Source organism: Rattus rattus, chromosome 4 (assembly GCF_011064425.1).
Source record: "Rattus rattus isolate New Zealand chromosome 4, Rrattus_CSIRO_v1, whole genome shotgun sequence".
In the NCBI taxonomy this organism is placed as follows: Eukaryota; Metazoa; Chordata; class Mammalia; order Rodentia; family Muridae; genus Rattus; species Rattus rattus.
Window position 1 is genome coordinate 20176748 of NC_046157.1, and position 16138 is coordinate 20192885.

Genomic DNA, 16138 nt, shown 5'->3' on the forward strand with positions numbered 1-16138 from the left:
ATGGTTGTAAAATATCATTCCCTGGGCACAGTAAGTCTTCTGTGTTTTTAGGTACCACATAGACTCAAGCAATTGAAAATTAGGAATATTTAAAAAAATGTGCATCTGTCATGAACATGTGTAAACAATGTTTTTGGTCATAATTCCCTCACCAGTATGTATTGTATTTATACAGTACTACATGTTGTAAGCAATCTGGAGGTGACTTAAAGCGCATTGTAGGCTATTCCTGGTTGTCAACTTGATTCTTTCTGGAATGAACGACAATCCAGAATTGGAAGGCTCACCTGTGATCCTGATCTTAAGGCTGGGAGATACAAGTTTCTGACCTGGATCTTGGCATGGAGATTTTGAGGCATAGTGGCCATGAATCTCGGGAGCCTAAGGCAAGGAGATCTCTGAGTTCAATGTCAGTCTGTGACAAAGCAAGTCCCAGATCCAGGTGTGGTGGTATACACTTTTAATCTGGGCCACACCTTCTGCTGGAGACTTACAAAAGGACATTGGAAGAAGGAAGATTCTCTCTGCTTCACCTGCTTGCCTTGTGGGACTGAGCAACTGCTAGATCCTTGGACTTCCATTCACAGCTGCTGCTGACCATTGTTGGGGAGTTGGACTGTAAGTCATCAACAAATTCCCATAGAGACTACCCATAGCTTCTGTGACTTTAGAGAACCCTGAGTAAAACATACATATAGGGTAAATGTAAACACTATGCCCCTTCACGTGAGAGGTTTGAGCATCGTTAGACTCTGACATTCACCGTGGGTGGGAATGGCTGTTGGAGTAATTCTCTACCCATACTGATGGAGCGATGTACTTACCACCCTCTGAGTTTGGTGTGGGGATGGGAGGCAAGATAACAAGCTGGACAGAAAAGGCCTTTGCCTTCTAGATCTTACTGTTTCAGGGAGAAAGAGAAAAAGCAAACTGATAGGACAGGTAGTTATTGGTACCATGCCCTTTGGCTAACAGAATGCGGAGCGGGGAATGGAGACAGACACAGAGGGTGCTGACAGACACAGACAGTGCTGGCTCTTTTGTGTAGGTTAGTCAGGCAGAGAGAGCCTTCCACTGAACAATAATTCTAAATAAATACGCTGCATTTTTTTTTTGGTTCTCTTTTTCGGAGCTGGGGACCGAACCCAGGGCCTTGCGCTTCCTAGGCAAGCGCTCTACCACTGAGCTAAATCCCCAACCCCTATGCTGCATTATTTTTTGTCTCTGGAACTTGCACTATTTGTGGTATGTTCAACTTTGTGTTTTTTTCTTTTTTTTCTCTTTTTTTCTTCTTTTTTCTTTTTTTCGGAGCTGAGGACTGAACCCAGGGCCTTGTGCTTGCTAGGCAAGCGCTCTACCACTGAGCTAAGTCCCCAACCCCTCAACTTTGCGTTTAACATACAAGGTTTTTTTAATTCTAAGTTTATAGTTTATACTTGCTGTTATTCCTAGTTTCCTGTTACTTCCCCTCTTCCCTCTCCTCCTCTTCATTGTCTTCCGGCCCTTTCTTTTCTTCCTCTTTGTGGAGATGCTCTTCTTCTGTAGCCCTACCTGCCTGGGTACTTGCTACATCGACCAGGGTGGCCTTGAACATAAGGCAGTCTTCTTGCCTTGGCCTCCTGAGTACTGGGATTAAAAGGGCACACTACCATGCCAGGTGTGTGTTACTTTGCTCTAAAGGATCCCTACATTGTATCATTCAGGCCTCAGGAACCACTCTCTACTGGCAGCCTGTAAGTGGGACTAAGAAATGAAACTTCCCAATTAGAAGGGAGTTGAGCGGTGGTCCTTGGTTAGTCACTGGCTCGACCAACCAGAAATTTAATTTTGCCTACATACTACAGAGCTCTAGGCAGGTTTAGGATCGGGAGGCTCTAGGTACCTGTAAAAGCAGGAAGGGAAGTGGGGGATGGGATGAACATGTGCATAATAAAATGTTATCTTCCAGATCTGGTGTCTTCAGAATGTGCCCAGAACCTCCCTTGCCCCTCCGACCCGCAAGCTTGGTTTACTGAGAGTCACTCTGTGAGCTATCATCACCAGTGATTTCCCTTCTTCTGACACCTCTTTTATTTTCCAACAAGTCAGAGACTTTTGAAAATGAAACGTCTGCTTGCATTCAGATAAGCCGCTGTGAGTGTCCACACATTAGCTAATTTCCAACTTAAAGAATTTTGAAACCAGACCAATTTCTGCAGTAAGTAGATGAGGGGAAGGCTGTGGGGGAGATGACAGGAGCTCAAGTCCGGGTCCTGCTGAGTCCTTACCGTTCTGTTAGAGGAGGTGTTTGCTTGGCAGACTCCCAGCCTGGATGCTAGGCTGAACACCCAAGGATGTGGTAGCACTCGAAACACTACCCAGGAGGCTCACATGCTGGTCCGGACCAATGGAGTGATGGAGTTGGCATCACCTGTTTGCTACTTTTGAGTCTTATGGTTGAGCTCTTTATTGCTGCCCGGACCCTGTCTTGTGCTGATAACCTGAATGGCTTTATATAACATCCTACTAAATGCACCTTAGAAACAGCCTTGGGAAGAATTTGAACTGGCAATAGATCATAAACAGCACAATTGCTTCACCGAAACAAAGCATTTCCTTTGTTTTAGATAATTATGCTCTAAATTTGGAGAAAATGTCTCCATCTTGATTTTTTTTCTAAGTATTTTTCTAGCCTTGCTCCCACATATAAACACTTAATGCTCAAAACCCTTGAGGGACTGGGTCCAGGGAGTGTCCTCAGACATCAAATTTCTCAGATATCTAAGTCTCTTACAAAAAAATGACATTGTCTTTGCATGTAGCCCATACATATCTGCCATATGCCTGGTGAGATACCAAGGACTGAGAGCCACACGCCTGGGAGAAGAGGTTTAAAGCTGGTTAGCCCCTCTATCTCCAGTGAATGAAGAAGCAGAAAGCTTAGGGAAGCCAGCTCCCGGAGTCTCTAGCTGCTGACTGTGTGATGCCCTTGGCATTCCTCCCTTCCATTCCTTTAATGTCAAGGACTTAGAGCTTGAGATAGGAGGGCATGCGCATCTGTGCTCACAGAGATCAGAAGGTTCCTCTTCCCTGGGACAGTCAGAGTGAAGTGAGACACGTTCAGAACTGCATGCTGGCACAGGAGTCATCAATAAGGATAACTCAAGGAAATAATGACTGTTGTTCTGGATATAAGATGTGCAGAACTGGACAGAGTGTAGTGATCATGCAGCCTGGGCCATGTGTGCCTCCTTTAGCCTTCGACTAAGAGAAGGCACCGGTCAGTTTGCACTTAACCATCACTGGCTGTGAGAAGGCACCCACACGTCTGGGACCATCCATCTACCATCCCGTAACCCATATAATTAAAGCAGCTTGTTCAAAGTCCACATTGCAAGGAACCTGGTTTTAATGAGCTTGCCTTCCTTGTCTCAATAGCTCATGACTTGAGTTTATTGGATCGTCAGGTGAGCAGCCAGACTTGTGTCCAGTGACAGATGTATAAGGTACGGCCACAAGGGTGAGGAAGCCCGCCAAAATGTCTTTTGACTTTGTGATGGAAAGTGACCTCCATCAAAAGAAAAGGAAAATGCAAGAAAATGCACATAGAGTGTGAAACATTTTGGTGAGCTAAAATAAAGATGAAGAACAAAATGTTACGTGCAAGAGGTTCAGCAGTTAGGGCACTGATTAGCTGCTTATTCAGAGGACCCAGGTTCGATTCCCAGCAGATTCACAACCGTCTATAATTCCAGTTCTGGGAGATCTAATGCCTTCTGGCTTCTGTCTCCATCAGGCAAGCAAGTGGTACCCAGAGAGACATACATGAAGGAAAACGCTCCCACACATAAAATACAAATTTTAATTGTGCCTTATAATTATATACCAAACAAAACCTGCTAAGATTTTTAAAAATTGCAATTTTCAGAGTTAATGTATTTAGAAAACCAGGAAACTTCACTTACCGAGGATATAAATATGTAAATTTCTAAAGGAATACTCACAAGGTGATTATATTCTTGCCAATAAGGTTAAATCCAGAAAGTTGCTTCTGAAAATGTGTAAAGTAACACAACAAGAAACGTCTTTCCCAGTATTATACATGACTACAAACACACCACACACACACACACACAAACACACACACATACAAACACACACACACACACAAACACACACACACAAACACACACACCCACAAACACACACACACACAAACACACACACACACAAACACACACACACACACCACCACCACCACCAATGACAACAACAACAACAACAACAACAACGACAACAAAAACCCCAACTGTAGGATAGGGCCAGTGACATGTTGCAAGTAAACATTTACATAGAGAGGCTGCTGATATCCAAGGAGGTCACTAAACATAATAAATAGAAAACCATCAACAGCAAAGAGTCATGTGACCTACAATAGCTATTGACCACTGGAACTATTTGTGGTTTAAAATTTTAGTTTGTTTTTCTGTACTTGTCACAGTTTCTCACAGTTCATGTATTACTTTGAAAAATCAGTTAAGAAATAGAGTCCATGAAAATGAACTGTCAAGGATTGATCTCTAAATAGTGCCAGAAGATTTTGATGGATTTTGTTGACGGCGAGACTTACTTGTATGGGATTAACCAAGATGCAATATCTAATATCTAATGAATGATTCATAGTCCTTTGTCTGTGTCGGGGCCAGGGTCCCATGTGGGCTTTCATGTCCAGGGACCTGTGTTTAACCAAGAGGAGGAGTAACATATAGTAAGTTATGCATGGGGTATATGTTGTAAGATCTCCAGTGAATACCAGATACAGAACCATATATATATGTGCTGTGAATATCTGATATAGAACCTTATATATTTATGTTTTCTCTCTCTCTGTGTGTGTGTGTCTGTGTGTGTATTTCTCTGGAATAACAAAACTTATAGAATGAAATCTATCTCTATGTATGTATATATAAAGGGAATATATTAGACTTACAGGCTGTGGTCCAGCTAATCTAACAATGGCTGCCTATGAACTGAGAATCTAGTGGTTCTTCAGTCCACAGAGCTGGATGTCTCAGCTGGTTTTCATGTATGCCAGAAGCCTAGAGAAGTAAGCTCTAAGTCTAGGGAAGGAATAGACTTGCTAGTGAGGACTAGAGCAAGGAGGCAAAGAGCAAGTGCTCCCTTCCTCCATGTCCCTTATACAGGTTGCCATAGGAGGTGTGGTCCAAATTAAAGATAGATCTTCCCAGCTCAAAAGATCTGGATTAAAGGTTTATCCTCCCACCTCAAAGATGTGGGTTAGAAATGGGTCTTTTCATTTCAAATGAATTAATTAAGGAGAAAAAAGTCCCTCACAGGTGTGCCCAGCACTTTTAGTTAATTCCAGATGTAGTAAAGTTGACAACCAAGAATAGCCATCATGGTCAGGAAAGCTTAATTTACAAATTAGGTATAATAGGGGATAGATAATAACTATTAATAAAGTCCTCATAACAATATGCTATATGTTATTTGAATGCTCGGTTTTCTCTCTCAATATACATTAACATACGGTGCTTACCCTTGTGCTGGGAATGACAGCGATGCCTGCATGATGAGACTGAGAAGCTTGATTCAGGCATTGTAGTCGAGCACCGGGCTACTGTTCTTGTGGCTCTTGATCACAGCATGCAGACCTCCAATGGCTAATCTGGGAACACTCAAGATGGGGTCTGTTGACTGCTGCTCTTATCTCAGAGGAGCGGGTGGGGAGAACCCTGAGATCCTGGCTATTCCTCCCGTACCTCTCTGCCAGCTACATGTAATTCTACCCAATTTCATGGCCTTATGGTTCAGAGAGGTGCTTGAGTATATAGTGTAGACAAAGTTAATAGGAATTCAGGAGGGGACTCCATCTATGCAGCTATGGGGAAGCCATCTTTCATGTTGGAGACTTTCCAGGTGATGTGGCTGATCTGGAATCACTGAGCTCCTGGTGACTCTTCACACAGCTTCATGAGTAGCCCAACAAACTCACTGACTCTCAAGGTTGGACTTTGGTAGAAGAGCATTTTGGTTTGTCATTGGTATCCTTTAAGGAGGGGGCAGACCTTCGTTTACATCTCTCTGGGAAAAGAGTTCCCACAACAATTTCTCAATAGGAAGATGGCTTAACTAACTGTGGCATTCCGTAGCAATGGAATGTTGCTTGGCAATAAAACAAAGACCGAAATGGCATGGAAACTCGAGGGTTCTTTGGAAAGTTGGTTAGATTGTGTTTTGCTGGGGCAAACACAAGAAGGAATGTTTCAGTGAAAGAGACACAGGAGAGAGGAGGTTCTAAAGCAAGCACACGAAAGGACACGTGATAACGAAGGAGTCTTTGTTAACAACGTGCACCTTGCAACTGTGTAGTTGAGCTCCACTTGTCGGGACACCACAGAAAGAAACGCACTGGAAAACTTGTGGTGCTGGGCTGCAGTTTCTTGCTGCTTCCTCAGACTCAGGCTGATTGGATGAGAGCACTAAGGCAAGACTTGTGCTGAGGCGAGGCATGTGGAGGACACGTGATGTTTGGAGGGTATAAACAGGACTCCACAGAGTGACGGAGACAGAGCTTGGCTTGCTGGTACAGCTGGCTGTGCAACCCTTGTGGGTCTTCACTGATCTTCACCTCCCTGAGAGAGGCACAGCTGAGAACCTCTCCTGGTGTCCCTGTTGGTCCCTCCTGCTGACTTGAGCCGAGGCTGAGGCCTGGCTGTCTCTGCTAAGTGGAGTCACTGCTGTTGCTAACCTGACTGAACTGAACTGCTGGCGTCTCCATGAAGTGTTTTCGAGTGGACTGAGCTGCAGCTGCCTGCTGACCTGTGAACTGAACTGCCGATTTCCAGACAACACAATGAGAGTTACTCCAAAGAACCTTTCTAAAGAGGTCCACTCCTCCTCCCACCCCCTGTATCCTTTCCCACTACCTGTTGTGGGTGGTGGGCTACAATGGAGGTTAAAGTGTTTAAGAACCACTATTAAAAATAAGGTGAAAAAATTAAAGTTACACCCACCAAACTGTTTATGCAACGACTTTGGTGGATCTTAAGGACACTACGCACAACGATAAAGGGAAAACTTGACTGCTACATTTATGTAATGTTCCTTAAGAGATAGAACATTTTATGGAATGGAAAACAGGCTCGTGGCTGCCATAGTTTAGTGGGGAGGAGAGGTAACAGAGAGAGACTTTTGGCACAGGACAAGTGCCTTTTTCTAAGCTTCCCATCTTAGGAAGAATAAAGTTGGAGGCCTCACACTTACTGACTTCAGAATTTACAAAACCATAGCAAGACAGGTACTAGCATAAAGATAGCGTATAGGAAAATGGAACAGAAAGAAAGCCCACATAGATGACCAAGCGGTTTTTCAGCTTCGGAGTCAATGCCATCTGAAGTGTACAACACTTTCAACAAATGGTCCTGAGAAAACTCCATATCCACAAGCAAAGTAATGTAGCAGGACGCTTTTAGCACATGCAAAAATAAACCAAAAATGAACAAAACCCTCTAGGGATTAAAATGATAGAACTCTTAGATGAATGCAATGGGGAAGATCCCAAATCTGACAGCTCTCTAAGCAGGACACCAGAAGCACTAGCAGCAGAAGAAAAAACAAAGTAGCAAAAGTCCTGTATTTGTCCTCATTCTGGAGCGCCCCTCTGCCCCCAGTTTCCAGGATCTTTTGGGATATGGTGATACTCAAATGGACCCCACCTCTCAGAGATGATGTGGAGGGTAGGGGACTTGAGTCTGTATCTCATGTGATCCCAAGGGCTCATGAAAACATGGCTCTACCACTGAATAAATCGTTTAATTTTATTTCAAAATTGTACAAAAGGCCATAGGTGGCTATAAAAAACTTTGTCTTTAGCACACATGGAAATTCAGAAAGAACAAAATAGGTATCATTCACAGTGTAAAGGAAGGGCTCTCTTGTAGGAGCGGGATTACAGGTCCTCCCTCTTTTTTTCTAGTCTCTTGAGGTCTCCCTCCCGGAGGGTTCGGATGAAACTGGTAAATCCCAATTCCTGCAGGATATGAAGGAAGAGAGAGAAAATAAGGGACTTAAATTAACCCTGAGTGATGAACATCCTTCAGTACCCCAACTTCTGGGCTGAATTATTGCAGAATTATTGTAATGCTAAATGCAGACCCCCAAGACATGGTGATCCCAGAGGCAGAGAGAGTCCATACATACACCTTGGCCCCAAGTTATTTCTGATTGGTAAATAAAGATGCCAACAGCCAATGGCTGGGCAGAAGAGACACAGGTGGGATTTAGGTTTTGTAAGGCTTGGGGTAGGGAGGAAGACAACCAGGAGAAGAAAGTGCAGGAGGAGGAAGGAGAAGCCACCATGGGTTAGGAGTAAAGAAAACGTGGCCCTGAGGGCTGGCCAATTGGAGTTAAGAGCAGCCCAGATGAAACATAGTAAGTAATAACTTGGGGTTATCAATGGGAAAGTGGATTCGAATAGCACAGTAGGTGGGTCTCTGCAAGCTCTTGTGCTGTTTGAGGCTTACTGTAAACATAAAGGTTGTGTGTGGTTTTTTATCTGGGAACTAAATGATCTAGGTAGGGTAGAAGCCCCAGGTTGGGATTAAATAGTTTCAACAAGATAGAACCACAGGGAGACACTGCTGTCTTTGACATGCCCCTCATCCTAGTGCCCAGCAGGGTGTAGATGTGTCCTATGTCTCGTCAGCCTGGAGTGTCCTAACTGACTGCTGACGCTCCAGTCCACCCTCGGCAATGGCTGCTTCTCGGCCCACCCCACTCACTCACCGTGCGGTCGCTCTCATACTTTTCTACAAGCTTCCCATAGTGGTAATAGTGGAAGGTGGGGTAGGCCTTCACGGACTCCTGCTGACACAGGTCTTGGTTCTTGTCCTTGACACAGTCGACAGCAGCACAGGCAATCTAGGGGGTGAGGTGGGGAGGGTCAGCGGAGAGGCCGCCAGTCACCACATCTGCCAGGGGCAGTGCTGGACTGAGGAGAAAAGCAAAGAGGGCTAGCTTCCTAAGGGCAAATCTTGCCGGAACGTTAGGACTCATGGAAAATAACTGACCGCTTGACATCTTAGCTTCCTCGGATAGTGACCAATCCAGTCATCATGAAGTGACATAGACTAAGAGGATTCATATGAGGCCTGTCAGCACATGACCAGCGGTTAGCAAGTGTCAGCTGCTGTGTTCCCACTGACCCCATACCTATGCGCTGACCCTGCTAGGAGGCTAGCACCAGTGGAGGGCAGTGGATAAAGACCATTCTCAGCTTTGTGAGATCTGAGCTATCCTAGGGTCGCCCAGGGTGCCGATACACCAAAGGCACTCTGCACCATTCACCAGTAAGCCAGACCCCTAGGGATGGAGAAGGCAGGGGATACATTTCCAAAACCGTTATGGAGTCCAGTCTCGCTAAGGCGAGCATGTTTTGGTAAGGAAGTTCTTCACATGGACTTCAGCCTCTTTTGGTCCACCTAACGAGCTGCCTCTGCAGAGCAGCTCTTCCTTGTTTGCTTTGCTTTCAAAGTGAGAGGGTATGAGGTAGAAGTTGGGGTGCTTTCATTTTGCTGCAGGCCACACACGGGGGAGGGAAGGGACAGAGTCAGCCAGAGGCGATACACAGAGCAACATCTCAGGGAAGCAGGCTGGGATGGGAGGCACGTCCTTCCTCCTCTGCAGCCCTGACTAAGCCCGGCCACCGAGCACCTGCTACGTAACGAATGAGCTCATTCTAGAGCCTGGCGACTGCTCTGCCAATGTCTCTGAGACAACTGGAGCTGAATAATGAGACTCAGAATCCTGCCCACTGCCCAGTCACACAAGGCGGAGGTTGCTTTCCAGGGAAAGGAGTCACAGCAGTCATGGCTACTGGTCATCTACTATGCACCTAGGCAAGCGGCCACCTTCTTGGGGCGCACGCTCCCCGTCCTGCCACAAGAGCACCAAGGCAGTGCTCCCTCACCTGGGGCTTCTTCGCATCCCTTCCTGATTGTTTTATACAACAAGACTTGGAGCGAGGTTTGCAAACTCCCTGAGCATAATCCATAGCTGGCTCGAAGGCCCGTTCTATTTGGCCCACATAGAACTTAAAAAGAAAATAAATTTGAATTAGCTGCCAATGTGGAAGGAGCCAGAAGATTTAATATAAAAACTTGGCTTCGAGTTTCTCTATAAACATCAGAAGATTGGATGGTACTTGCCCTGCGGTCCCACAGGCAGTGACTGGCTGAGGAGACGGGCATCTGTCTCCTTCCCTGGAGGTTAACCCTGCCCTTCACCAGCGCTCACAGTGAGCTCAGTTCGCTTGGGCTAGCGGCTGTGGATTCCTGAGAACCCCAGCTCATCTTCTAAACTGCGTTCTCAAAGAGTTAGAAACCCGAGGCAGACGCTCCAGCGGTCGCCCAAGCTGTTTTTTTCTCCCCTTTGGGACAAGCACTTCTGACGCCATGGCCACCAGCATGGGATCCAGCCTGGGCTGGGGACCACTGCTCTCCTCAGGATTTGATGAACATTGATGCAGGCTGCTACTCCCCCTGCATCCACTTTAAATTATGAATTCAATTTGTATACGTGCCCTGGAGCTGTTGGAAGTGTAGTGTGTGGTTTTATAAATCTATTAAATTAAAAATGTATACTCGAGAATCCCTCACGCTAGCTGTCAGCCACGTACACGGAACGCAGCTTCTGGCTGCAAAGGGGGAATCCGTGCTCTAGCTCTACAGGAGCCCAGCACGGCCGGTATTCTTCCAGAAGAATCTGTCCTCTGAGCTGCCCGCCTCACATGCCTGAACAGCTGCCCCATCAAGCCCTACTCGTGGCTGTCACTGGTCACCGGCACACAACATCCGCACAGTACCACAGTACTCTACAATGCAGCTCTAGCCTTGTCTCCCATAAATAGCATGGATTCCTGGACTCTCTGTCTGTGTCCTTAAGGGTCCTCAGCCAAGGACTTGCTCTGACATCCAAAGACTTGACCTGAGAGCTTCACCAAGCCCTCAAGTTGCAGAACTAAGGCTAATACCAAATAAAGGGCCAAGGACAAATTCCCTGGTTTCCAGGACCTTCGAGTGGGACAACCCTATGGCTCATGTCCTGGGAGGCCTCCCAGTTGTCACCTGCCTATGTCATCCCTCCTTTGGCTTCTTCCCTTTCATTTACTTTCTCAGCTTCCTGCGGTATCTCCTGCAATCTCCCCCAGCCAGCACAGGGCCTGCTTTTGGGAAATGGGAACTGTCAGTGCTTATGGTTCAGGTTCTGACCTGGCTCCTTTCCAGCAAAGGGACTCATTTAGGGGGATCTCATTTAACCCCTCGTGGACTGTAGATTCCGCACCAGGAAAACGAGGGACAGAGAAACCCCTCCTCCATCAAGCTACTGCAAGAATCACTTGACTCCCTGCTCGCTGTGGGACAAAAGTCCCCACTGTCCTCGTTACCACTCTGCTATTTAATTCTCAGTCAATTCTGCCTGTTTAGTTAACATTTACTCTGGTCTAAAGCATCAAGGCATTTGGGAGTTCAAGGACAAAGGACGCCTCAGATGGACAGGAGCGCCAAATGGTCTCTAGCCCCTGTGCAGATTATAGCAGCGATGTGGGTCAGTCAGAGGGGGGCACCTGCAGCCTTGTGGCCTCTCTATGGAATGACCTTGCCACTTACACTGACTCCTCCTTGCCCAGGCTGGCCATACTGAAAGGTGAGTCCCTCCTCGCCAGTTCAGCAATCCCTAGCCTCTGCTCCGATCCACCTGTCTCCACCACTGGCGCCCCATCCTCCAGGCCACTGGACACCACCATCTATTCCAACACTCGCAGCCTGCGGCCCTTCTCCACTAGCATGTCAACTGATAAAAGTCCCCGGCTAAGCTCCTGGGAGGGGATTTGGGCTCCCTGGCTAGAACACGAGCTGCCTCACACAGCTTTATTGATTCAGTAAAATAAATCTCTGCAGGAGCTAATATTGACTTTGGCTATGAAAATGGAAGTGAAAACCCAACTGCATATTGATTGGGGAGGAACCGAGACTGGCTGTTGGGTAGGAAACAAAATACAATTCCAGCTGAGAGGTGGCTTCAATTGTGTGAGAATGAACGGGGAGTCAGGAGACCTCGTTCTGGCTACCCATGACCCACGGGTTATCCTTGGGCAAAGGACAGCTCCTCTTCAGGCCATAGTCCCTCCAAAGTAAAAGCAAATGGGGTGAGCCAACGGCCCCAGACACCAGTGTATGGCCGACATAAGGGCCAACCCTTACAAGTCTCCAATTTCTGCAAGCATTCCCCGGAGTCTCCCATCTGGCCCATTTAACCATGCTGGTTAAAGTGTGGTACCCTGTTTTGGGCACAGAATGGGCACTGCTCACCTTAGTTTCAGGGCCACACGCTGGCCCTGAGAGCTGTTACTACTGCTGCTGAGTATTCTAGCAACCTCTGGTGGGTCAGCTTCCCAGACAGACAGACAGACACATTGAGAAGGTTGGAAGAAGTAGCAGAGGGAATAGGGTGAAGGCATAAACCCAGACTAGAGCTAGCAGTTATCAGACGATGAAGAAAGGGTAGACCTGTGATTAAGAGGACACGAAGGAGATGGGGCCCTGAACACCACAGTGAATGGGGAAGGAAGAGGGAGGCTGGCCTAGGATCCCTACTGTGCACTTGGCAAGCTCTGCTTCAGAAGGCCCCAGAGGTGGCCCAATAGAAGAGCAGATGTCATGATTTCTCTGGTCATCTTAGTCCTTTAGATGACACGTGTGCGTGTGTGTGCCCGCACACAGACATGTACACACACACACACACATACATACACACACACACACACACACACACGTGCCGGAATAGCCAGTCCCAACTCTGGGTTAAGTGAAGCCTCAGAATCCCATCAAGGACCTCCTAGAGCCATGGGCACTAGAGCAGCCTTAGGACAGGGAGTCCACCAACTTTACTTAGTCTCCTATCTTCCTGGAGCCTTTTGTGTTCCAGCTCAGGGTAATGTGTAATGAGATGGACTGACCACTGTTCCAGTCAGGAGGGTAGTCAGGCTACGGTGGACATCATTGGAGCTCTCAGGGCAGAAGCAACCACCAGGTAAGTGCCAGGCCAAAACAAAAAACAAACAAACAAACAAACAAAAAAAACAAAAAAAACCTTTATGGTCCTTATTTCCCATCCCCAAGAGCAAGGAGGATCTCCAGGGCTTAGCCAGGGCTTGTAGGGAGCCTATCTCTGGCGCTCCTCAAAGTGCAGTGAGGTATCCTGGCATCTGCCTCTGTCATCCTGGAGGTACTCGCGGGACTACCTCCATTTGCCTGACAAATCCTCGCCATGCCCAGGACACCGGGCTATCTGTGCGCACATGTGCTGCCTCAACCTCTCTGTTTTGGTGGAACTCTTGAGTTTTCCAGGTCAGTCTATTTGTTGTGGGGAGTCTGCTTAGCTTGTGCCTGGACCAGTGGAAAGGTCTCACAGGGGAAAATAGGGAACGGCAATAGCAGCACACGTGACTCGGGGTCCAGTGTGTGTATACGTCCCTGTATAAACCCAGTGAAGCCTGGTACATGACAGCTTCCTATGACTGAGTCCAAGGGCTGGGGACAATCTCTGCCATCGTCTCTACCAGTCCCCGCAGGATAGGATGAAAAGGGGATTCAAGGACTGGCGACATAGCTCAGTGGTGGATTGCTTACTTAGCAGAAATTCAGCCTCCAGCCCTGTCCTCCAATAAACAGATGACAAAAACCTTCTTAGGAGAAGGGAACTTGGAGGACTGATGATTGAGAGGGTGTGTCTGAGTTCTGGGGTCCAGCCCTGCTTTAGGGGCCACCCACCCACCCACGAGCGGTGGCTCTATTCCCCTGCTGCAGAAACAGGCCTGGCACCCACTCCCTGGCACCCACTCCCTAATCCGATCTGCAGCCCCAGCTTGTTAATTTTATGCTTCGTCAGCTGGCCGTTGCCGGAGCCTCTAGCTTAGGCAGCACGAGGCTCCTCTGGCATGGTCTGGTTCTCCTCCACCGCAGCCTCCTCCATTTGACTTCTGTGGGGTTCTTATTTGTATTTTTAATTATATAAGTAACGCATGACTACGATCCTACTGTAAAAATGTTTGAGCACTAAAGAAAAATGAACACCCGCTCCTCTCGCACCCCTCCTCCTCGGAAATGGTGTAACGCTCTAGCGTATACCTCCAGTTGATTTTGCTGCAGAAATCCAGTCTTGTCTCCCCGGCGAAGAGATAGAATGTCCTGCGTCCCGAGAACGACCCTGCTCACAGGGCTGGGCAGAACCGCACTCAGGCTCAGGGAATCTAGCCCACTGGGGGCGGCCTTACCTTCCGGTCATCTTTGAAGGCGTCGGCTGTGGCGGTGAAGTGAGGGATGACCTTCTTACAGTGTGGGCACCCTGGGGGGAGGAGGGACAGAGTCACACACGCCTGAAGGTAACAGATCACACCACTTTCTGGAGCTCTGGCGAGTCCTCTCCAGGAGCCCACATCCTGCCAGGGGCTGCGTGTTAGCCATGCCACTCACACCTCTCCCACAGCTCACAGGAGTCGCTGCTGTGGTTCTGAGGGCACTGCCAAGGAACCTCTCATCTGCCTGCTAGTGTAAAGGGAGGCTCGTGAGGTGTTCTGCAGACACTGCCCTGGAGACCAGAGGAGCTGGTTCCACAGTGCAGAGGGACTTGGGAAAGGACCACACGTGCTCAGGACTCCCCAGGTCTATCACACTGCTCTAGGGACGACCGTGGGTCACCTCTCCACTTTGTGGCTAAAGAAGTGATACTCAGAAGTTGGGGCCTGAGGTAGCAGCTCCCTACAGGCTCCCAAGGCTCTCACTGTATGGACGGCTTCCTCTCCTTCTGTGACTTCGACCCCTTTTACAGTCTTCATCTGGAAGGTGACCAGGTGAGTCCAGAGGAACAGGCCCCGCCCAGGGACAAGGCCCTTAGAGTGGATGGCTGTGGCATTCCACTCAATCTTGCTTCTTGGTCTGGGCACCACTCTGAGCCCCTCCCACTGAAAAGTACTACAGAAACCTACTTGTGGGCCATTTTCTCCTTCTGTCACAGACGCTGGGGAAGTCACAGGCCACATTGGTCTTTCCCTCAGGGTGAGCACAGCAGAAACCAAACCCAGCATCTTCACTAGATATGACGGAACAGATGAGGGGGACAACTCTGACCCTGAATGTGGTAATCAGTTCTGATGAAAACAGGTAGGAGGGGGTCACACGCCTGCTGAGAGACCTGATTCAGCCACAGCTTCCTGACAAGGGCTTGTATATCCCCCCACCCCCCACACCCCACCCCGGGGAGGCAGACAGGGCCGATGCTGCAGGGAACAGAAATGGCTTTGCTCTTCCACTTTCTCCCTTTTGGAATGAGATGATAATGACTGGCATTTCAAAGAGCTCTGTGAGACTAAATTAAGGCTGAGCTACAAATTTAATCTGAATTTAGCATTTGAGTTGGTTCCTGAGATGGGTGGGACCACCCATATGGCCAGACTTGGGGAACAGCCAGCTGGCCCCAGAACAGAGTGGGGATGATGGGGGGAAGGACTCGGGGATTTCCCAACATCTGATGCAGGAACACCAGAGGCCTGGGATGGTTATGGGTTATTTCAGAAGAAAAAGCACCCACGGGGCAGATAATGGACAGACGGTTTTTCGGTTCCCTAAAACGACAATTATAAGTAACACCATTAATTTGACCTAACAGAGACACAAAGCTGAAACTCAGGAAGATGTCATAGTACAGAGGAGGGATGTTACATAATTTCAAAACATTTAAAGAGCACGATCCATTGGTGGAGTCACGCCGTGGGCAGCTACAGGCCCTGTGAAGGGCACGGGCCTACTCATAGCGCACATCCAGAGTGGGCTGAAAATCATCTACCTCGGGCCTCCCAATCCAGTTTCACTATTAATGCGCCCTTTTTAACCTCCACTTACTGGAAGCATAAAGGCAACTGTCAGCCCAGAGCTAATTTCTACACCGTCAATTTAAAATATCGGGGCGTCGGATGAATGGCTCCTTGCATCTCATTTTCCTGTTACCTAAAGAGAGAGTATGCCGGATGAATAGCTGGCGGGGCGGGCTGTGTCGGAAAGTGCATGGCATGTGTCTAGGA

At 47.8% G+C, this 16138-nt stretch overlaps 1 protein-coding gene across 1 annotated transcript in view; it reads right to left on the reverse strand.

The window, feature by feature from the left end:
- Window positions 1-7794: 7794 nt before the first annotated feature.
- Window positions 7795-16138, reverse strand: part of Pdia5 (protein disulfide isomerase family A member 5) — an 85647-nt gene continuing 77303 nt past the window's right edge. The window contains exons 15-17 of the mRNA XM_032900160.1: window positions 14336-14406; window positions 8788-8922; window positions 7795-8032 (exon numbers count right to left, since the gene is read on the reverse strand). Coding sequence (XP_032756051.1) covers window positions 7952-8032; window positions 8788-8922; window positions 14336-14406 — 287 coding nt within the window. The 3' untranslated portion in view covers window positions 7795-7951. The remainder of the gene's footprint in view (window positions 8033-8787; window positions 8923-14335; window positions 14407-16138) is intronic.